This window comes from Bos indicus, chromosome 13 (assembly GCF_029378745.1).
Source record: "Bos indicus isolate NIAB-ARS_2022 breed Sahiwal x Tharparkar chromosome 13, NIAB-ARS_B.indTharparkar_mat_pri_1.0, whole genome shotgun sequence".
NCBI classification, from domain to species: Eukaryota; Metazoa; Chordata; class Mammalia; order Artiodactyla; family Bovidae; genus Bos; species Bos indicus.
Window position 1 is genome coordinate 65693501 of NC_091772.1, and position 22985 is coordinate 65716485.

At 51.8% G+C, this 22985-nt stretch overlaps 1 protein-coding gene across 5 annotated transcripts; it reads left to right on the forward strand.

The window, feature by feature from the left end:
- The first annotated feature begins 1705 nt into the window (after positions 1-1705).
- TGIF2 (TGFB induced factor homeobox 2) lies at positions 1706-21554 on the forward strand. 5 transcript variants are annotated; one of them, XM_070801624.1, is made up of 3 exons: positions 1706-1819; positions 5522-5747; positions 18761-21554. In XM_070801624.1, the coding sequence occupies exons 2-3, from the start codon at positions 5556-5558 to the stop codon at positions 19280-19282; spliced, it is 714 nt and encodes a 237-aa protein (XP_070657725.1). In that variant the 5' UTR covers positions 1706-1819; positions 5522-5555; the 3' UTR covers positions 19283-21554. The 5 variants fall into 5 exon arrangements, with proteins under 5 accessions (XP_070657725.1, XP_070657724.1, XP_019827927.2 ...); XM_070801623.1 differs by having other exon boundaries at positions 1751-1913; XM_019972368.2 differs by lacking the exon at positions 1706-1819 and adding an exon at positions 2681-2824.
- The last annotated feature ends 1431 nt before the right edge of the window (positions 21555-22985 follow it).

Below are 22985 nucleotides of genomic sequence, written 5' to 3' on the forward strand. Positions count from 1 at the left end.
AGGAGCTGCTCCCTTCCCTTCGTCCTGATGGACTGATACCTGCTGTGGCACAAGAGCTGGGAAATACTGGCCTAGGGGGCTGCCGCTGGCTGAATACACAGGGTCATCCCATGCACTTGGCACAATGCCTGTCGCCAAGTGCTGGGAACAGTCACACTGCCAGGCTCACCTGGCTGCAGCTGCTTCCCCTTCCAGGTCCCCCTCACCTAGGCCCTCATCCCCTCTGTGATCCTAGTGACCAGGGCCTTGAGGTTTTTACCTTTCTTACCTGAGAATTCATGTAAACCTCCCTTTCTCTCTCAGAAGGCTGTGGACAGAGCACCCCAATAAATTGTCTGGGGCCTTTAGTCAGGCCCTGGTTTCCCCATCTGAAATGGAAGCACTGGGCGGCAGAACTGGCACCCTGGCGATCGCAGCAAGGAGAGCAGTGTGGCCGACTGGGTTCTAAGCATTTGCAGGTTGGTGCGGCTTCAATGAGGAACCCAGGTGCACCTTAACAATCATTTAGTCAGCATTCTGATGGGCTTAGGGCCTGGGGAGCAAACTAGATCTTTATTCTGAGTTCTCCATAGTTAAAGTGCAGTTAAGACCAAAAGCCATTTCAAACCTGCTGATTTCCAAGCTCAAGGGTCTTATAGGAACCAGAGGCCCAGCAAAGGCCTTGCCCATTTTTAGGCTGACTCTGTGTTAGACTCTGTGCTAGGCTCTGCGGGGCACAAAGTCTCCCCGAAAGGCCAGCAGCTTGGTCAACAGATTATTTCACAGAATGTGGAACAGAGAGCAAAGAGCAGGGAAGAGAGTGGGTAGGGTTGGGGAGACCAAGGGAGAGATACTGGAGTTGGGTGTCCTGGGCAGAGTAAAAAGATACCAGCCAGGAGCACTGAGAGCTCTCAGGTGGTCTGCCTCCTTCAAGGGCCGGTCTCAATCAGATAAGGGCTTGGCCTGAGCTACTGGACACACCTGGGCTGAATGACACTGGTTGACCCTGTAACAAGTAATCGCCAAGAATCGCTCACGGGCAAACCAAGGACTGACATATAAGCCCCTACCGCAAGAGCCGAGGGTGACACACACGCAGTGCCTCGCTTAACGTCACTGCCTTACAAACACTCCTTAAACACTGGCTGTTTTTCCCTTTGGTTGCCCCTTGTGTGATAACTCTAGGGCTACGTGCTTTGCGGTTGTGTTTGAGGGGTGACCTCTACCCGACTCTATGAGACCTTGAGGACAGAACCAGCGTCATATTCAGACCGAAGTCCTTACCAGTTGGGGGGCGGGCAGTAAATCCCCGGACCAACTGGGCCTCAGTTTCCTCTGCGAGCAAGGGAAACAATCAACCCGCCGGCGGGAGATCCCGGTGGAGGGAACAGACTAACAAACGTTAAGATCTGCATGACTTCTCCTCATTACGGCCCCCACCCCCCAGCGTGGGGCACACAGTAGGCGCTCCGGAAACGCTCTCCGAAAGGAGGAACGGGCCACTTCCTGCCCCCCAAGCGGACCGTCCCGACCGGGGTCCCAGCGCTCCTCTCCGGAGGCCATGCGGCATTCCTGCGGGCGGGGGTGGGCGCAGGAAGAAGGTGCCCTCCCGGCCCCGCCCCCTCCGGGCGCGGTGGGCGGGGCCAAGCCCCCAGCCGCCGAGGGCCCGCCCCGCGGGGGGTGGGCGTAGCGCACCGCGCTCCGCACAAAGTTTGTTTTCTCCCTCCGGGCGGGTGGGGGAGGGCGAGCGGAGCGCCGAGGGGAGGAGAGGGGATCTGACGTCAGGCCGCGAGGTGCTTTCCAGCCGCGAGCTGTCAGGCCCGAGTGTCAGGCCCGGCAGGTACGCGGCGCGCTCCCCCGGCGCCCCCCGCCCCCTGCCGGGACGCCCGGGACCAAGCCCGAGGCCGCGTGGACGGAAAAGCCGCTTGGGGAAAGTCAGTGCGGGGCGCCGGAGTTGGGGGGGCCGGATGGGGGCGGGGGGGCGCGCGGACAACTTGGAAAGTTTCTTTCTCTCGGCCCGGCGGGGGAGGGGGCGTCGTCCTAGCGCGTGCGATTGTGGGTGTGTGAGCCAGGGTGTGTTTGTGAGTCCCGACTGCGGTGTGCTGGTGGGGGCCAGTCGGGGTACGGGGGGGGGCGCGGCTCTCCCGCCCTCCCCCCCTCCTCCCGGAGGAAGTTCGCTCGGGGCCCCTCGGTGGTGGGGGGGACCCAGCTCCCGAGGATCCCACCCCGGGAAAGGGCCGCCCCAGCCCCGGGGCCGGGGTTGAGCGCGCGGGGGGCGGGTTTGTTTGGTTTCAAAAGTGCACGTTGCTAACCGCCGGTCGCCCCCCCCCTCCGCCCCCCGCCGCGGCCGAGCCAGGGAGGGGCCCCCCGAGAGTGACAGCTGCGGGTGGGGGCAGCGGGAAGGTCTCGGAGCTGGGGGGTGCCGGGGAGCCCGCGCGAGTTCCCTTTTCCTTTGGAACAAAGGAAAGTCTGTCTCTGAGGCATCTGTCACTCCCGGGCGGGCCAAGGGAGCGGGGCGCGTGGGGCCGGCGACCCGAAGAAAGTTTGTGCGCGCCGGGTCCTTCGGGCAGGCCGAGTCGGAGCCGAGCCTCCCTCGAGGGGGGGGAAGCGCGCCGTCCCCGGGGCAGGGGGCGGCCAACATGGAGTCTGGGCGCAGGGCTGGTGGGGGGGGGGGGCGGTGCGGAGGTGGGAGCCCAGCCCCCTCCCCTCCCCCTCCGGGCCGAGTTCGGAGCACAAAGCCGAGCGCGCAGGCTCGGCCGGCCCCGCGCCCCGAAGAGTCAGCCAGCGCCGAGCGGCGGGGGAAGGGGGGTGGGAACCAAACTTTTTCCTGCCCCGGGACAGACACGTGAGTTTTCTTTCTTCCCGAGCCCCCGCCCCACGGGGGTGGCGGACCGCCGGGGAGCCGAAGCGCCGAGTGTGACGCAGGGTGGCGGGGGGGTGGGGGGAGACGAGGGGTGCCGGCTCCCCGAGCGCAGGCCGATTCCCCCGCCGCCCCGTGAGCCATGTGCTCCGACTCGGGTCTGGGCCGCGGGGGAGGCTGCGCGCTTTGTGTGAACTGCTGGGAACGCCGCGCGAGGGCTCGGCCCGGGGGAGTGTCGGCCGAGCTGCGGGGAGTTGTCAGAAAGTCGATGCGGGAGTGCTTGCAGGTCCGGCGTCGTGGAGTGGTGCCCCGGGTGTTGTGTTCAGAGGGTGCTGCCGCAGGCCAGTGAGGGTTAGAACTGATCACTGGTGTGATGCCGTCGGGAGTTTTCCCAGTCTGAGAGTTCGTGGCGGGGTGAGTCGTTTGGAGTTCTTGGGTGGGCGTATATCCAGGAACTGGTTGCGTGGTACCAGTTGTTCGTGCTGGAGGTGGGATTTGTAAACTGTGTGTCTGCTGGATTTGTCGGTGTAAATCGTGGGGGTTCCAGGAGCTGAGCGATGGGTTGGTGCCAGTTATCGGAGTGCTGTTAAGAGTTGCCTGGTGTGAGGCTGGGTGGGAATGTGGGGTTTGAAGGTGGCGAACCTCCCGGCTTGGGGTTTGTGAACGGTGTTTGCTGTATTTGTCGGTGTATATCATGGCTGGGGCGCAGACACTGCGTTGGGGAAGTCTGTGCAGGGTCATCTCCGCAGGCCACCCACTGGAACCCTGCAGACTGGGATTTGACTGGCAGCCAGGGTGGAATTTGTGCAGATCACCTCGGGTAAACTCCCAGCCTGCCAGGGCTGCATCCCTGCCTGAGCTCAGGTCCTGACTGCCCTGGCCAGCTAAATCTCAGAAACCTGACCTCAGAAAGCAGCCTGCTGTTGGTGCTCTCTGCGGAGCGGCATCTCTCACCAGTGCCTGTCTCACCTCCAGGTGGCCTGGCTGGGAGAGTAGACCCTTCCCTCGAAAGCCTGGCCTAGCCAGCCCAGATATCTGGGCTCTGGCCCAAGTCGAGGAAACAAAACCTGGGAGATGCCAGAGTCTGCTGGCCCAGACTGCGAGGGAGCTGTTAAAAGGCTGAGGAGGGAGGAGCCTTGAGATTCTGGCATCAGCTTGTCCTGGAACTTTTGGTTTTAAAAATGTAAATCTCTTATTGCCTTTGCGGAGGAGAACTTTGGCCGGGGAGGGTGCGGATGAGCAACTGAGTTGGGAGTGTCTAGGGAAACACCTTCCTTCCATTGACGGATGACTAGGAAGCTCAGGCCCAGAGAGGGAAGGTTGGTTGCCCCAGGTCACACAGCCAAGCCGGAGGAACCAGAGCCTAGCCTTTGCTCATTTTTCTGGATTTTTGAGGCACTGATTGCTAGGGTTTCCAGACTCCACACTGGGTCTTGGGAGACCTGGGAAGCAAGAAGGCATGGGGGCAGGGCAAGCTATCAGGGTCCAAACCGTGCTTCCATACCATATCCTGGAGGTCAGATTCCGCCCCCCCCCCCCCCCATAACAACTTTATTGAGGTATAATTCACATACCATACAGCTTACACTTTATTTTTTTGGTTGCACTAGGTCTTCGTTGCTGCCTTGGATGGTGGGGGGGCTTCTCTTTGTTGTGATGCGAGGGCCTCTCATTGTGGTGCCTTCTCTTGTTGGGGAGCCGGGCTTAGTAGTTGTGCACGGGTTTAGTTAGTAACTCTTCGGCATATGGGATCTTCCCTGACCAGGGATCAAACTTGTTTCCCCTGCATTGGCAAGCGGATTCTTATCCACACTATACCACCAGGGAAGTCCCCAGCTTACACATTTAAAGAAACCAATCAGTGACTTTATTATCTGGAAAAGAAACTTCGTACCCTTTAGCAATCACTCTTCTGTCCTCTTCCAGCCCATTCTGAACATTTCATAAAAATGGAATTACACAGTATGTGTTTTTTGTGACTGGGTTCTTTTACTTAGCGTGGTATTTGCAGTTTCATGCATAGTGTAGCCTGTATCACGACTTCCTTTTTACAGCCAAATAATATTCTACTGTATTATGGGTAGACCGCATTTCATTTATCCATACATCTGTTGGAGGACACTTGGGTTGCTTCCACCTTTGACTATTATGAATAATGTTACTATTAATGAATAATGTTGTACAAGGTTTTGTGTGGACATGGGTTTTCACTTATCTTCATAACCAGCTACCTTAGGCGTGAAATTACTGGGTCCCATGGTAACTGTTTAACAGCCGTAGCATCTTGGATGACTTTCTGAATCTCTCTGGGCCTTCGTTTTTCTTATCTATAAAAGGATGATGATATTACTGTCTCCCTCACAAGGGCATGTTGAGGACTGAATGAGATAACAAATGTGAAGTGCTCAGTACAGAGCATAGAAAACAGGCCTCGGTGGTAGCTGTCATTACTGTCTGGTTCTATTTATTAATGATCTGCCATTTGTTTCAATAGTTTTTTCTGGCCTGATGAACTAGAGGCATTTTAGGCTCTTCTTCTACCTTGCCCAGGCTTTAGCGTGGCCTGGGACTGAGTTTCGATTACCCCATTTTTGGCGTCCCAGGCTCTAATGACGTGCTGAGGAAAGGGTCACAGGCAGCGCATGGTAATAATGTCCCCATTTCCTTTGTCACCTGTTTCAGACTTGCCTGGGGTCTCGCCTTGCCCCTAGACACCATGTCAGACAGTGACCTGGGCGAGGAGGAAGGCCTCCTCTCCCTGGCAGGCAAGAGGAAGCGCAGAGGGAACCTGCCCAAGGAGTCAGTGAAGATCCTCCGGGACTGGCTGTACCTGCACCGCTACAACGCCTACCCTTCAGAACAGGAGAAGCTGAGCCTTTCTGGACAGACCAATCTGTCGGTGCTGCAGGTAAGCAGGGGGTCGCAGGAGACTCAGGTTCTGGTCCCATCCCAGGCCTGTCACTGACTCAGCTGTGTGGCCTTGGGCTGGTCACCTGCCCTCCCTGGGCCTCAGTTTCTTCTTGGGTCAGGTGAGAATAGCCAGCCTTTCTGCCTCACGGGAAGACAACTGCATGAAGACTTCACAGCTAGATTTCAGATTCTGGAGTGTTCTGAAGAGGCAGGGAATTGCTATTAATGTCTGGGTGTCATCATTAATGCAGGAGGCCAGGAGAAGGTGAAAAGGCAGTGAGTGGGCTTCGGCCTATAGCCCCAGACTGGTGCTTCGATGGCAGTTTGGTTTCCAGGGGCAGCTGGTGATCTGCAGATTGGTTAAAAAGGAGTTGGAATCACAGTGAAGGAAAGGGCAGAAGGGAGACGTTCTGGGGTCAAAACCCCATTCTGCCATGCAGGAGTTGTGAACCACACTTTGATTTCCCATTTGTAAAGTGGGGTTAGACTGCCTGACTGAACTGCTGTGAGGAAGAGATTCAGAACTGGCTGTGAAAGTGCTCTGTAAACCACAACCATGAAGATGCTCAAAGGAGCCTGATACCCACTTTTGGTCAGAGTGAGGGGAATTAGCTACTTTGGATTGTCCCTGTTGCCAACCTGCAGGTGTGTTTGTTGTTTTCATGATGCTGAGGTAAGACACCGACCCAGAGCCGGCCCCCAGCCTAGCAAAGGCCCATCTCCCTGCCCACCGCCTCCCCTTCCACGCCTGTTCTTCCCTGGCCTGTTACTCCAGCCCATGGCCCTACCTCTCTTTCCCTTACCCGGCTCCGAACCTCCCACATCTTCCAGCTGTTTTCCCTCTTTTACAAAGCCTCATGGTGAGTATTCAGCCCTCTGAATTCCTGTCACCTGACTTTATACCTGCTGGGCAGTGGTTAATCGGAGTCTGTCTGTGAGAAAGGCTCTAGAGTTACAGACCCTGACTTAGATCCCATCTTCTCCACAAGAGGAAGCCTGGACCTTGGCCAAGTCACTGCCTCCTCTCTGAGCTTCGTGTTTCCTCATCTGAGAAAGGGAGATGTTGGGAGCACTTTGATAGTAGGTCAGGGCGCGAGACCGAGAATTCAAGGCTTACTGGAAGGTGTTTGGCAAGGGCGGTGCTTTTGCTCTCCCTCTCATCCTCTCCTAGATCACAGGTCTTGCCCAGCAGTTCCGAGACCCTCTGTACCGACAAGCGCTATATGCTGGGCAGAGCTGGGGCCCCGGAGAGGATCCAGACACAGGCCTACCCTGGGCCGTGTCTAGTCTGGAATGCGACAGCTGGGGAAGACCTGGTCCCTGATGTTTGGGAGAAGTGATCACCGCTGGGACAGATGGCAGCAGAGATGAGGGCAGGGCTTCTGAGCAGGCCTGGAGCCTCAGAAGGCCTCCCAGAAGAGGTGGGCTTTAACTCACAGGATATAGAACAGCACAGGCCAAAGACAGGCACCTAAGAGCCAGGATTACCTAGGAAGCCTCCTGCCAGTCTTCTGCCCGTAGCCTTGTCCCTCCTGTCTCTCGGGCCCTTGAACTCTGCAGCCTCCGGGCCATCTCCCTTGGTTTCTTTTTGGCCTCTCTTGAGCCTGGCTTACTCTGGCGAAGCATCTTCTCATGCCCTCGTGCTCTGACTCCCCAGCCTAGGGCGGAGGCCGCTGCTGTGTATTCCAGTAAGCCTCTACCTGTGCTAAACCACCTGTCACACTTTATTGAAATTGCTTGTTATCAAGGACACTATTTCTCAAGCCTGAATCATGTATTGGCTTCTCTTAAAGAAAATATTTTTCATGGATTTGCCTACTTCACAGTGTTGACTTGAGTAATTTTTATCACATTCTTTAAGCATGTACAAACATAAAACTGGGTTTAAAAAAAAAACAAAACTTGCTTTTGCTCTTATAGACAACTGTAAAATAACCAGTTTTCCGAGGTAAAGAAATGTAAAAGGAAGGCGATCCCACCCAGCTGCACTGCTGTCAAATGGTGGGTGCCGTGCTGCTGGCTACACTGTGAGCGGGAGACACGGGCGCTGCCTGGCTCGAGCTGAGCGAGCTGGGTGGCCAGAGGCCACGGCACTGCTCCTTGTTACCAAAATGGAAACACAGGACCAAACCGTGCTTGTGCAGAACTCATGGGCCCCTCAGATGCCACACCCCCAGATCCCTGCATTACAGAAATGTAGGTCTGGGACACGGATTAGCTGCTGCAGACTGGAGGCTTCTGCGGAAGGGCCGGCTGGGCTCGGCATCCCCTGGTGGGAGGGGTTTCAGAGGTGGCCACCCTGCACTAGAGTCACGCTGAGAGTTAAGGAGCAGTCTGGACCGTGGCGTTTTTTGTTTTTGTTTTTTTTTTGTTTGACTGCATCAGGTCTTCGTTGTAGCATGAGTACTCAATAGTTGTGGTGCTTGGGCTTAGTTGCCTCACAGCATGTGGGATCTTAGTTACCCGATCTGGGATCGAACCTGCATCCCCTGCGATGCAAGGCAGACTCCCAACCTCTGGGCCACCAGGGAAGTCCCCTGACTGGCATTCTTGATGAAAACTGTACTGTGAATCCCAAGCAGCGCCAGCCGTACACCCCTTCTTAAAGGTCTCTTCCTGACTGATAACACGTAATTTCTCCAAGCTGGATCCTTCCTTCTCTAAGGCGTTCCCCTTGATAGCCCTTTCTCAGCTCGTTTGCTCTCACCAATCCCTATACATTTGCTGTTGTTTAGATGCTCAATCATGTCTGACTCTTTGCGACCCCACAGACTGTAGCCCACCAGGCTCCTCTGTCCGTGGAGTTTCCCAGGCCAGGATACCGGAGTGGAATGCCATCTCCTTCTCCAGGGGCTCTTCTTGACCCAGGAATTGAACTGGCGTCTGCTGCGCTGGCAAGTGGATTCTTTACCACTGGAGCCACCAGGGAAGCCGGTATTTCAGGAATATTGCTCCTCTCCTACCCTGATTGAGCCTGGATCACCTGTCCCTCCTCTGCTGAAAACCCTTCAGTGGCTGCTGTGCCGACTGCGTAGCAGGCCTCGTCTCTGGCCTCCCATGTTCCCGTCACCCTGACAGATACCCAGACCCCTTTGCGCCCGCCCCTGACCAAGGAGACTTCTGACCCCAGAGGAGCTCTGTGCTTCCACAGCACCAGGACTGGTCAGCATCTGGAATTGACTGATGGCCTTTTTTTAAAAAAATTGATTGGTTTATCTGGCTGTGACTGGTCTTGGTTTCTCCATGTGGGATCTATTTCCCTGACCAGGGACTGAACCCAGGCCCCCTGCATTGGGAGTTTGGAGTCTTAGTCACTGGTGCTGTGCTTAGTCACTCAGTCTTGTCCGACTCTTTGCCTGCCAGGCTCCTGTGTCCATGGGGATTCTCCAGGCAAGAATACTGGAGTGGGTTGCCATTCCCTTCTCCAGGGGATCTTCCCAACCCAGAAATTGAACCCAGGTCTCCGCATTGCAGGCGAATTCTTTACCCTCTGAGCCACCAGGGAAGCCCTGAATGCTTTTTAGAACAGTAAACTCCAGAAGCCTAGTCTTATTTATCATACATTCTAAGTGTTAGCTTAATGCCAGGTATCTGGTAGGTGCTCAGTAAATAATTCTTGAAGTGACAAAGTGAAGATTAAACTGCTGGAAATGTCAACAGTGAGGACTTCTAGAAATACGGAAATGCAGTGGCTCCTCAACCAGGAAAAGTTGGTGTAAGCCAGTCCCTGGAGGCATCTCTTTTTCCTGTATTTAGTTTTTAAAATTTCCATTATTTATTAAGAACATTTGCAAATAACCCCAAAAGTAAGAGAATATTGTAATACACCTCTGGCGACGGTCATCTGGCTCCAGCCAGCATCAACGTTTTGCCAAGCCTGTTCACTCCCTCCCGTGACGTCCCTTTTGATTGTCTCCTTTAACTGGCCCAGGAGCAATCTCATTAGCAAGTCAATGAGTCATTTAACTAAATGGTTTGCTGGTACTTGTCCCCGGGCTAGGCAGTTGCAAAGGTAAAAGCAAAAAGTCATTTGTGAAGGATTTTCACAGGTCCCAGCGACACCCTCTAAGCCCAAGTATTGCTGTTCTTTCTAACTGTTCTAAGGGGCTGCCTGCTGGGGAGGGAAGGTAAGCGTGGCAGGGAGGGGTGGCCCGTTCCCTCCACCGTGTGGAGTATTGATGGCGGTGTGCTCTGTGCGAGACCTGATGCTGTGTCCTGGAAACACCACAGTAGGCACTGCCCCCCACCCCCCCGGGGGAGGGAAGGCATTACTCCAAGGACTAAGGATTCAGTGTAGTTATTACCAGTGTGGTGTCAGCTGAACTGCCCTGGTAGGCGAGGCTTCTCTCAGGAAGCTGAGTCTGACGGGAATCCTGACAGACTTGAAGGATCAGGGAGGTGGGGTCAGCAGTCCCTCTGGTGCTTGTCCTGGGCCAGAGAGGAGCCAAAGCTGTAGTGACCTGTTGCGTGGCCAGGGGTGGCCTGGCCCTGCCCTGGCACGCATAGGCATGACCCTATGAACTGCAGCCTGCCAGCCTCCTCTGTCTATGGGATTTCCCAGGCAAGAATACTGGAGTGGGTTGCCATGCCCTCCTCCAGGGGATCTTCCCGACCCAGGGATCAAACCTGTGTCTCTTAACATCTCTTGCATTGGCAGGCAAATTCTTTTACCACTGAGCCTTACCATTCGAAGCTACTCTCTTTACTCCAAAAGGCTCCAAAGCCAGGCTCCCTGCTTCTTCCTGCAGGTTACCACTGTCTTCCCACCTTCAGGCTTTTCATCTGTATGGTCTGTTTTGTTCTCTGAGCTTTTGTGTAAAGCTTTTTTGCTTAAACACGGGGTTTGGTCCACTAGGACAAGTTAAACCAGTGGGCTAAACCAGTGGTTCTTCAGCTTGGGTGGCAGAATTCTGGAAAGCTTGCTTAAAAATACACATTCCTGATTCCACCCTCCCCTATCCCCCATCTATAAAGCAGAATATATAGTTTTTAAAAATCACGCTTGAGGTGATCTAACCCAGCCAGCTGCCTTTAGGAGCACCCAGATAGGAGTGGTCACAGCTCAGGTGGAGGGACCAGATGTTTGGGAAAGGTCTTTCTGCGCCCTCATTCTTTCCCCTCTTATTGCTTCTGTCTTTAACAGTTGAAAAGACTTCCTAAAGTTAAAGCACTCCGGGGACTTCCCTGGTGGTCCAGTGGTTAAGACTCTGTGCTGCCAATGCAGGAGACCTGGGTTTGATCCCTGGTTGGGAAATTTAAGATCCCACATGGTGCGTGACACAGCCAAAAAAATAAAAAGCACTCACTTGCCTTCAAAAGACCTACTCTGATCCTCATGGCCTTCATCAACTCCCGAGTGCCCCTCCCACTCCCATTTGCCACAGTGATTCCTTCTGTGTCTTTCTTCTGGGCCACTGATTAAAAAAAACTTGTGACAGGGCGGCAGCCTTTCAGGCAGAGCCCTGCTTTATGGTAGGGACAGTCTTCAGGCTCCCAGCCTGTGTTTTGGCATATCAATCATAGATTCACCTTGGCATTCTCCTTCCCGCTCCTCAAGGACCTTGAGCTGGGGCAGGTCACGTGCTTTTTTTTCTCCTGATCTAAGCTTGGGTTGAGCAGCCAGAGGGAGCTGCAGAAAATCCACACAGCCCGTTATCACGGCTGGCATGGTGGTACACTCGGGCCTTGGGCCCTTCCCCCACCTCCCTCAGCTGTGCATTTCTATCGGATGAGAAGACAAAACAGACAGTAAGGAGGCTGCCAAGTTTTCCGCAGGCCGGGGTGAGCTTGGGGAGGGGGGTGTTCTTACGCTGTTCGCTTCTCAGAATTAGAAGCCAAAATGGGAGGTGCAGCTAGAGGCTAGGTGCCCACGCATCTGCTGGTAAAGCCAGGCTCCCCTCCACACGACTGCACTCAAAACAGAAACACTGGTCCCTTGCTTCTCTCAACCCTGGTCACGTTTCTTCTACATCCGGGATAAGGGGGAGAGGTGCAGTGCTCTCCTGGGGCACAGGTAGATGGGGAGGCAGCTGGAGACAGAGATGGAAGCCTCTGAGCAAGGACGAAGGGCCTCGGGCTGACTGTCTTCAGTTCTTCACCTGGTTGTTGCCTGAAACCAGGCTATTTGGACCACATCCCAGCCTTTGCACTTGTTACTGAATCTCTCTGGTCAGGGCTCTGTTTCTTCAACAGCCTAAATAAAATGGAGCTCATCACAGAAGCTGTCTCATAAACTTGTTTAGTCACTAAGTCGTGTCCTGATTCTTTTGTGAGCTCGTGGACTGTAGCCCCACCAAGCTCCTCTGTCCATGGGATTTCTCAGGCAAGAATACTGGAGTGAGTTGCTTCTTCCTTCTGCAAGAGATCTGCCCAGCCTGGGGATCGAACCTGTGTCTTCTGCATTGCTGGCAGGTTCTTTACCGCTGAGCCACCAGGTAGAAGATTAAATGAGTTAGTTTGATGGGAGATGTTTGGATCAGCAGCGCGGTCATGTAGAGGGGAGCCTGGCTTTACCAGCAGATGCGTGGGCACCTAGCCTCTAGCTGCACCTCCCATTTTGGCTTCTAATTCTGAGAAGTGAACAGCATAAGAACACCCCCCTCCCCAAGCTCACCCTGGCCTGCGGAAAACTTGGCAGCCTGCTTACTGTTTTGTCTTGTTCAACAAGTGTCTGCTTTTAGGATTACGATGATGACTTCCAGCTCTCCATTTTGTTCCTCTGTTCAATAAGACACAGCAAATGAGAATGAGAAGAACAGGAGAGCCCCTAAAGCCAAAAGACCTGGACTTGAACCCCAGCTCTGTACTCAGAGGCGGTGTGACTCGGGGCACATTCTTTCATCTCTGAGTTCCGGGTCCCTCTAGTACATTGGGGATGCTGCTTACTACCGTCCAGGCTTGCTTGCAGATTAAACGTATCACAAGTGAGATGGTTGGCATGGTACCTCGTATCAAAGTCCTTACTTCCTTCATCCTCTTAGCCTGTTCAGTCTTACGTCTCCCTCAGGGCTCTCCTGCCACTGCAGCCAAGGTGATGGAGGTGATGGAGTGAGCAGCTCAGCCCCTGTCAGCTGACAGCTGTTGTCATGTGTGTGCTCGCTTGTACTGAGAGGACCAGAGAGGTAAGGCGGAGTAAGTGAGAACCGCAGAGGCAAGGTCCTTCTAGGCTGGAATGGAGAGGAAGAGAAGCCATGAGAAGGCTTTGGCTCTGCCTTGCCCAGGAGTGTTCCCAGCCTGACAGGACCTGGAGTCCAATGCTGTCCTTGGATCACCTGTAGAGCAAGTGTGGCTGCTGGGCAAGAAGCCATGCCAACTCCAGGCGCCAGCTCTGGTCATAGGTAGCTATGCCTTTGACTGGGTAGTGGTACTCAAGGCCTTGCCAATATATGAGCCAAGAAAGGTGATGGGGTAGAAACTGGTACAGGAGCCCTGAGGAGCCTGGGCCTTTGGTCCATTACCTGTAAGAGGAACGTTAGACATTTTTGCAGCCCACACAGTTCCCAGCATCTCAGCACAAGGCAGGTGTGTGTGTTTGGGGGGGGGGGGGGGGTCCTGTCATTTCCTTCCCCTACAGCAGCTGCTACATGCTCTGTAAGTTATCTGTTGATAAACTAGGAGGAGAGAAAAGACAGGACCAGGAGAAGACTTAAATTGAAGAAAGTAGGGAAAACCATTAGACCATTCAGGTATGACCTAAATAAAATCCCTTACGATTATACAGTGGAAGTGACAAATAGATTCAAGGGATAAGATCTGATAGAGTGCCTGAAGAACTATGGACAGAGGTTCATGGCATCGTACAGGAGGCAGTGATCAAAGCCATCCCCAAGAAAAATGCAAAAAGGCAAAATGGTTGCCTGGGGAGGCCTTACAAAAGGCTGAGAAAAGAGAAGTTAAAGGCAAAGGAGAAAAGGAAAGACATACCCATTTGAATGTAGAGTTCCAAAGAATAGCAAGGAGAGATAAGAAAGCCTTCCTAAATGTTCAGTGCAAAGAAACAGAGGAAAACAATAGAATGGCAAAGACTAGAGATCTCCTCAAGAAAATTAGAGATACCAAGGGAACATTTCATGCAAAGATGGGTACAATAAAGGACAGAAATCGTATGGACCTAACAGAAGCAAAAGATATTAAGAAGAGGTGGCAAGAATACACAGAAGAACTATACAAAAAAGACCTTAATGATCCAGATAACCATGATGGTATGATCACTCACCTAGAGCCAGACATCCTGGAATGCAAAGTCAAGTGGGCCTTAGGAAGCATCACTATGAGCAAAGCTAGTGAAGGTGATGGAATTCCAGTTGAGCTATTTCAAATCCTAAAAGATGACGCCGTTAGAGTGCTATACTCAACATGCCAGCAAATTTGGAAAACTCAGCAGTGGCCACAGGACTGAAAAAGGTCAGTTTTCATTCCAATCCCAAAGAAGGGCAATGTCAAAGAATGTTCAAACTACTGCACAATTGCACTCATCTCACACACTAGCAAAGTAATGTGTACATGAACCATGAACTTCCAGATGTTCAAGCTGGATTTAGAAAAGGCAGAGGAACCAGAGATCATATTGCCAACATCCACTGGATCATAGAAAAAGCAAGAGAATTCCAGAAAAACATCTATTTCTACTTTACTGATTATGCCAATGCCTTTGACTGTGTAGGTCACAACAAACTGTGGAAAATTCTGAAAGAGATGGGAATACCAGACCACCTTACCTGCCTCCTGAGAGATCAGTATGCTGGTCAGGAAGCAATAGTTAGAACTGGACATGGAACAACAGGCTGGTTCCAAATCAGGGAAGGAGTACGTCAAGGCTGTATATTGTTACCCTGCTTACTTATATGCAGAGTACAGCATGAGAAATGCCTGGCTGGATGAAGCACAAACTGGATCAGGATTGCCGGGAGAAATACCAATAATCTGAGACACGCAGATGATACCACCCTTATGGCAGAAAGTGAAGAGGAACTGAAGAGCCTCTTGATGAAAGTGAAAGAGGAGAGTGAAAAAGTGGACTTAAAACTCAACATTCAAAACTAAGATCATAACATCGGTTCCATCACTTCATGGCAAATAGATGGGGAAACAATGGAAACAGTGATAGACTTTATTTTCTTGGGCTCCAGAATCACTGCAGATGGTGACTGCAGCCATGAAATTAAGACGCTCGCTCCTTGGAAGAAAAGCTGTGACCAACCTAGACAGCATATTAAAAAGCCAGAGACATTACTTTGCCAGCATGCCATGTAGTCAAAGCTATGGTTTTTCCAGTAGTCCTGTATGGATGTGAGAAATGGACTATAAAGAAAGCTGAACGCCAAAGAATTGATGCTTTTGAACTGTGGTCTTGGAGAAGACTTGAGAGTCCCTTGAACTGTAAGGAGATCCAACCAGTCCATCCTAAAAGAAATCAGTCCTTAATATTCATTGGAAGGACTGATGCTGAAGCTGAAACTCCAATACTTTGGCCACCTGATGCACAGAGCTGACTCATTTGAAAAGACCCTGATGCTAGGAAAGATTGAGGGCAGGAGGAGAAGGGGACGATAGAGGATGAGATGGCTGGATGGCATCACCGATTCAATGGACATGAGTTTGAGTGAACTCCGGGAGTTGGTGATGGACAGGGAAGCCTGGCATGCTGCAGTTCATGGGTCACGAAGAGTTAGACACAACTGAGCGACCGAACTGAACTGAGGAGGAGAACCGACAGTGTAGAAACTGGGTCGGGCCACTCACGGGCGAGGCCACTTCGGTGGTTAACCATGGTGCCCTGGCCTTGTGGGGTCAGCCCTGCCTGCTTCTGTCTGTTCCGTACACCATGCCCTTTCCTGTCTCTCAGGCCCTTGACATTTGCCGTTCCCTCTGTCTGGAACATTCTCCCCTCAGCTTTCTGTATGGCTGGCTCTTTATAATCCATCAGGTTTCAGCCTTCCCATATCTTTTATCTACAGAAGTCTCTCTTATCCTTATATACTACCTTTTTATTCCTATCTGCTTGCTTCCTGGCACTTGTTGGCAGTGATGGTGATGTTTGTTCACTGCCAGTCTCCACAACCAGATGGACTTTAAGCTCCAGGGGACAGAGTGTGTATCTGTTTAATTCACAGAAGCACCCCCAGCACCAAGAACTGGCCTGGCACACTGTATTCACTCCGTAAATACTGAGTGAGCACGAAGTCCTGAAAGGGAGGGCAACAGGAAGGTGAGAAGTTCTAACTTGACCATACCAGTGAATAAAATAAGTTGGGCTTTGGGACTCTGGTATCCTGAGAGAAAGATGCCAGAGGGTAGGGGTTGTTGTTCCTTCAGATCCAAAGGGCCAGGCTTAGGGAGCCCTGGCTGGAGGTGGACTCCTGCCTGACTTCTTCAGGCTCAGCTTTATGTATGTTCTTGAGTAGAATGGTAGTTGATCAAACACATAGAGCTGATAAAACCGTTAGCAGAAAATTGTGTTGATGTATGGCCCATAGGGTCGCCAAGAGTAGGATATGGTTGAAGTTATCTAGCATGCACGCATGCACACACAGTGCTTAAATGGCTACTGCCGATGAACCCTTCTCAACGAAAACACCTAGAAACATGCCTAGATGTGTGGGTGTGGACCACGCTTCAGCCATGCTTCATCACCAGCATGCTCCCACAGTCTTTCTTCTCTGCAGTACTTCGTGTTAGCGGGAAAGGGATTCAGCTTCTTTCTTCCAGCAGTAGCTCCTCCAGTGGAGGGCAAGAGGGAGAAGGACATGGAAAAAATGATAAGGGGTTGTATTTGCCTGTTTAAGGAAAAACAGGTATTTATGAGCTTACACTAGCTATGCAGCTAAGAAACTGTTTCCTAGTCTAATCCATAGCTTTTAAAATAATGCCCAGGTGAGCTGTTACAGGATTGATCATGTTACTCCAGGCTGTTAGGAGTAAATGAGAGGAAAGGGGATATGAGAGGCTGGTGGTGTAGATGCCAGCAGTCATGCCATAATTAGGTGCCTTCTCCTCGCGGGTGTACAGAAACTGTTCACACTTCTAAACTATTATCTGCCCTCATGGTGTCATTCATTCAAATATAAAAAACTGTTAGGCCCTACAGCAGCTGTGGTCTTCCCTGGTGGCTCAGATGGTAAAGAATCTGTACGCAATACAGGAGACCCAGGTTTGATCCCTGGGTCAGGAAGATCCCCTGGAGGAGGGAATGGCTGCCCAGTCCAGTATTCTTGCCTGGAGAATTTCATGGACAGAGAAGCCTGGCGGGCTGGGGTCGCAGAGTCAGATATGACAGACCAGCTAACACACTGCAGCAGCTGTAGGTGGAGAGATGTGTTTTGAAACCATGTCCTCTGTCCAGCCCAATTTAGATCAGCCAAGACTTGTAAGAGTAGGCCTTCTCCAGATAGAGAAGTGGGTGTTGCAGAAAGAACGAATGTCATGTGCAAAAAAGCATGGAGACTTTTTTTTTTCTTTTTTAAGCACAGGGCCTCAACAGGCTGGTGAGCAATTTCACACTAAAAATTATACAAGGGCTGGAAAGATAGGCCATGAACAGGGGAGGGGTTTAATACCCAGGCCCAGGAGTCTGGACCTGATCCTATAGGTGGTAGGAGACAAATGGCAGTTTTCTAGAACAAGGATAATAGTGTTGCATTTTACTTTACTTTTTAAAAAATATTTTATATTTTAGGTGCATTTGGTCTTAGTTGCAGTACACAAACCATCTTTGTTGTGGCAGGTGGGCTCTGTAGTTTGAGGTACATGGACTCTAGTTGAGGCGCAGGCTCAGTAGTCATGGCACGTGGGCTTAGTTGCCCTGCAGTATGTGGGATCTTAGTTCCCCGACCAGGGACTGAACCCACGTACCCTGCATTGAAAGGCGGATTCTTAACCACTGAACCACCAGGGAAGCTCTGGGATACTGCATTTTAGAAAGTGACAACCAGTGGCAAGGCTGAACTGGAGAGCTGTGAAGCTGGGGACTATGAAAGAGAGTCCAGACAGATACAGGACTGGGTGCTGGACATGTCCTGGCTTTGCAGCATACCACTTCACAGTAAGAAACGTCATGCCTTATGCACAGGCCCAAGAGGATTGATCTAAATCAGCTCGACAGGAATGGGGTTGAGGTTCATGGTAGCTTTTCCAGCAGCATGTAGGAAAAAGGATTTACGTATGTTGGTCGAACGCACATTCAGCTAGAACCACTGGCCCTGGTTTTGCTTGGAAACAGTAACTTTTCTTCTACCTGAGAGTCCCGTAGTATCTCTGTGCCTCTTTCCCTGGCCTACAAGACTGTTCTAGAATCTCAGGAGTGAATGAATCACCCTTGGTCGTATCTCCTCTTCTTTCATACATCCATATCCAACTGGGTACCAGTTTCCCAAATAGATCAAACATTTGTCATCTTTTCATCATCTCTCTTAACCTAATTTGTACTAAAACCTTTCGCTCTGCTTCCACTCTTCTCTACATCACAAGTCACTTCTTTGCTTAAAACTCTTCTACAGCTCCCCATCACCCTTAGTATAAAGAATCAAGTCCCCACCATCAGAGATAAGTAACCTCTGGTTTCCACTCTGAGTTCCATCCAGGCAGGATGGCACCTTCTCTGAGCTGACCTTGCTGAGCTTCTCGGAGGCACTTTGCTGCCACCTAGTCTTTTCAGAGGTACATCCCTCCCGATTGAATGCTCTTCTCTCTGGCCTCCCACCTGACCTGCTGCTTTTCCTTCACATCTCCGTTTTCGAGCCTTGTCCTCAGAGACCACTACCTTGAGTCCTCGCAAACTTGACTGGGTCTTCCCACTGTTGTCTCCAACAGCACTGCCGTACTGTCCCTTCATTGGCTGGATCATGGTTGCATTTTATTTTCATTTATATGATTTCTTTTTTAACTCTCCCCAACATCTGTCTGAGGGCTGCAGTTGTACCTGAATTGTTTGCTGTGTTCCTGGGGCCTGGAATGGGGGTTTTGTAGCTGGTTTTGATTGAGGAATCTGATCCCAGTTTCTCATTCTCATTCCAGATCTGTAACTGGTTCATCAATGCCCGGCGGCGGCTCCTCCCAGACATGCTTCGGAAGGATGGCAAAGACCCCAACCAGTACACCATTTCCCGCCGCGGGGGCAAGGCCTCCGATGTGGCCCTCCCCCGAGGCGGAAGCCCCTCCGTGCTGGCTGTGTCCGTACCGGCCCCCACCAACGTGCTGTCCTTGTCCATGTGTTCCATGCCGCTCCACTCAGGCCAGGGAGATAAGCCAGGAGCCGCCTTCCCACAAGGGGAGCTGGAGCCCCCCAAGCCCCTGGTGACCCCTGGTAGCACACTCACCCTGCTGACCAGGGCTGAAGCTGGAAGCCCCACGGGCGGACTCTTCAACACACCCCCGCCCACACCCCCAGAGCAGGACAAGGAGGACTTCAGTGGCTTCCAGCTGCTGGTGGAGGTGGCGCTCCAGAGGGCTGCGGAGATGGAGCTCCAGAAGCAGCAGAACCCATCACCCGCCTTGCTGCGCACTCCCATTGCCTTAGTCCCTGAAAACCCCAAGTAGGCATCCGCCAGCAGGGGTGCTCAAGGTTCGAGCCCGCTGTCCTGGGTTTCCATTCTGGTTCCCCTTCCCACAGAGGGTTTTCTTTGGATCACTGCCAAACATCAGGATCATCTCCTCTGTCCGGAGGTCTTCAGCAGGAAGACACCAACCGGTGTCACTGCTCTGTGATGGGACCTCTCTGCTGACTCTGCCGTTTCTCTAGGCCTCCTCGGTGATGAGACCAAGACGTGGGAGACAGGCGTGGTGCTGCTGCTGCTGCTGCTGCTTCAGAGAATCCCCAGGACACCTTTGTTCCAGCCTGCTCTCCTGGGCTGGGCACGGGAAACCGGCTTCGTTCAGACCTGTGCTGGGTCCAAGTTGCCCCTGACAGGGCCTCTTTTTGTTAAGCCAAGGGTGGACATTCCAGGTTCATAAGTGTGAACAAAAGAAAAGAGGTACTGACCAGATGTAACAGAACCGAGTCCAGTTGGATGTTTAGGTTTTCGCCAAACTTTGTGTTTATTTTTCCCTCTTTGCTGTGGTTTGCATGAACAGGCGTAGTTAAACCCGGTGTAGGGAATGAGAGTGCATTGCCTGATGGAGCCTGATGAGCTGGGACTAGTTCACCACTGCAGCTGGGGATTGTTTTACAAGGAAGGAGTATTTTCATTTGCGGGACCATCTAAATCTCTGCAGATTTCCAAATGGTTGTTTTGTTGTTGGTTTGGTCCCGGTCGCCCCCCTCCAGAAAAATAGCAAAAACACTTTCATGGGCTTTGGCTTTTCTGCATCATGCACAGAAGGGGATCAAGCCACACCAGAGAGGGTCCAACAGAGAATCCGACCAAACCTTCTATGTGCAGAGCAGAGAAGGAGGATAAAAAGAGGTGTTTTTGGTTTTTTTTTTTTTTGGTTTGTTTTTGTTTGTACTGTATGGTGGGGGTGGGGGTGGGGGAGGTAAGCTAGACTGAGGCAGTGGGGTGGTTTGTTTTTTTATTTCCCTCTTTAATCTTTTCTTTTTATCCTTGAAAGCTTCACCCCGTGGCCTGAGTTTTAAATTCCTTCTAGGAACTTGGCTTAGTGGGGCCAGAATGTCAAAGTTCCCTATAGCTCCTGCTTGGAGAGAAGTGAGCCATCTACTGGTCAGGAAGCCCTTAAGTGGGCAGCTTTTCCCATGATGGTGGCCGGAGACTATTCCCGGAAGAAACGTGGGATTGGTGCCCCGCTGCTGCCTGTGGACCTGCCTTGGGAGAGGCTGGGGCTAGAAGCCGGTTATGAAGCCTGGTCTCTGTGAGTGTCTCTTTGTTGCACCTTTCTGTAAATCAGAGCTGCAGAAGCCCCTGCCCTGAACTTGACAGTGAGAAAGATCAGTTAAGTCTTATTCTTCCTTCCCCTTACCCTTTTTTTTTTTTTTGCTGTTTTATTGCTGATAGCATTCAACAGCAATATACTCCCATCTTATAGTATATCCTAAGAAACACTAATCCTAGGTTATTAGCTGAAATATTTTTGTTATGAGTAACATTGTTAGTGGGCCAAAAGAGGTCAGGATACTCAGCCTGTAGTTTCCTGAAGTTGCCAGGTTGGGCACAGGAGCACAGTTGCTGGGTGTTGGCTGACTGGGGTGAGCCTGGCCAGGAGAAAGGCAGCAACATGTGTTCTATCCTTCTGGGATGATTTCCTGAAGACTTCAGGGAGGCTCCCCAATTTCTGAGTGGCTTGGCCCACCCATTGCTGTAGGAATGGGGATTGGTTAAGAGAGGGAGCTCTTTCTCTGTTAGCAGGCGAGTCTTCTAGGCTCTCTTCCACTTCCTCTCCTCTCTGGGCCCTCTCCTTGCATGTCCCAGGGGGATCAGGGACCCTCACCCTCCTGAGGCCCCACTGGGGAAGAATGAACATGGCAGCTTCAGGGTTAGTGGAGGCTGCTGCTTGCCCAGCCTCTACCACCCCACCCCGTATCTGTGAGCCCAGGTCTGGCGTGACTGTTGCAAAACTTACAGCAGGGGACTCTGGAAGTGTATTGGGCTGGGGGTGGGGGGACTTTCCCTTCCCACAGTGCACTGAGCAATAGAGGGCGGTAAGGGGTGAGGGAGCCGTGCTGCTGAATTCTGGTTGGCATTCCCCCCTTGTACACGACGGGGAGGCTGGGGGTGGGGCAGGCTCTGCTTGGTCTGGTTGTGAGAGAAGCCTGGAGGAGAAGCACAGTTATCCCGTTGAATTATTTGAGCGAAAAACTACTGTAAATAACTTGTTTTTGTCTTTTGTCAAATAAAGTTGTCTTTTTGTTTTTGTCTTTGTTTTTCAAAGCAGAAAGATGATTCACTATGACCCTGGGCCCAGCCTGGAGACGGGACAGTGGCTGAGTTCTTACTCTGCCTTAGTTCTTTCACCCTCTCTCTAGTAGCTGCTTTTAAGTGTCGTGTACTCTGTGTTTCTGTTTCCTGGAGAAGGCGGTGGCACCCCACTCCAGTACTCTTGCCTGGAAAATCCTATGGACGGAGGAGCCTGATAGGCTGCAGTCCATGGGGTCGCTGAGGGTCGGACACGACTGAGCAACTTCACTTTCACTTTTCACTTTCACGCATTGGAGAAGGAAATGGCAACCCACTCCAGTGTTCTTGCCTGGAGAATCCCAGGGATGGGGGAGCCTGGTGGGCTGCCGTCTTTGGGGTCGCACAGAGTCGGACACGACTGAAGTGACTTAGCAGCAGCAGGCCCCAACTGCATTCCATATCTTTTTAATTATTTATTTTGGGTTGTGCTGGGTCTTCATTGCTGCACGAGGGCTTTCTCTGGTTGCAGCTAGCAGTGGCTACTCTCCAGTTGCGATGCAGACACTTACTTATCGCGGCAGTGGCTTCTCTTGTTGAAGTAATGCAGACTTTGGTAGTTGTGACCCACAGGCTTAGTTCTCCTGCAGCATGTGGAATCTTCTCGGACCAGGGATCATTCCCACATCCCCTGCACTGGCAAACGGGTTCTTAACTACTGGACCATCAGGGAAGTCCTGTATCCTTCCATCAGTGTGCAGGGAGCATCTGTATCCCAAGCTGGACCAGCCTTCCCTGGGGTCAAAAGTTCTGCTTTGGGGATGCTAAGCTATAAGGCGATGGGGAGCTGGCAGCTTTGTCGTCCTGCTCTCCTAACGAGGAAGGAGTGTGACGACAGTGCGAAGCCAGCACAGAAAGCAGCAGAGACGATACATGGACTCTAGTCATATCTAAAACCAGCACCATCTCTGAAATTCCCTATTATGTAAGCTAGTAAATTCCCCTTTTTGCTTAAAGTAGCTGTGTGTTGCATTTCTGTTATGATGAAATGACTTAACAGCCCAAACATTAACTTTTATACACTTAACATTCACCAAAAAATGAGATGCCCTTCTCATAGCTAAAGAAATGGGATTTGTTAAGTTACTTGGCCAAACTTACACAGCACTTACACAGTGCGGAGTGAAACCAGGGTATGAATTCAAGTCTCTCTTGGCTTTAAGGTCACTCTGAAGTCAGTCCCTCCCTTATGTAAACTAATGATGGATGGTTCACTGCCTGCTGGCATCCAGCTATCTAACGTGGTTTGAGCTAAGCACTAGAAGTTTCTCTCATTCAGCCAAATTGGCTTACTGATTCTCCCCAGTACACCTAGATGTACCTAGATGGAGGACGTCTAATCTCTACCACAGGTCAGTTGTCAGGAATTTGGAAATGGAGCCTCCCTGCTCAAG

Excerpts from the sequence above, each read along its gene's own strand:
- TGIF2 (XM_070801624.1), top strand. The coding sequence starts at position 5,556 with ATGTCAGACAGTGACCTGGGCGAGGAGGAAGGCCTCCTCTCCCTGGCA. Across the intron at positions 5,748-18,760 it reads CCAATCTGTCGGTGCTGCAG|ATCTGTAACTGGTTCATCAA; the intron begins GTAAGCAGGGGG and ends TTCTCATTCCAG.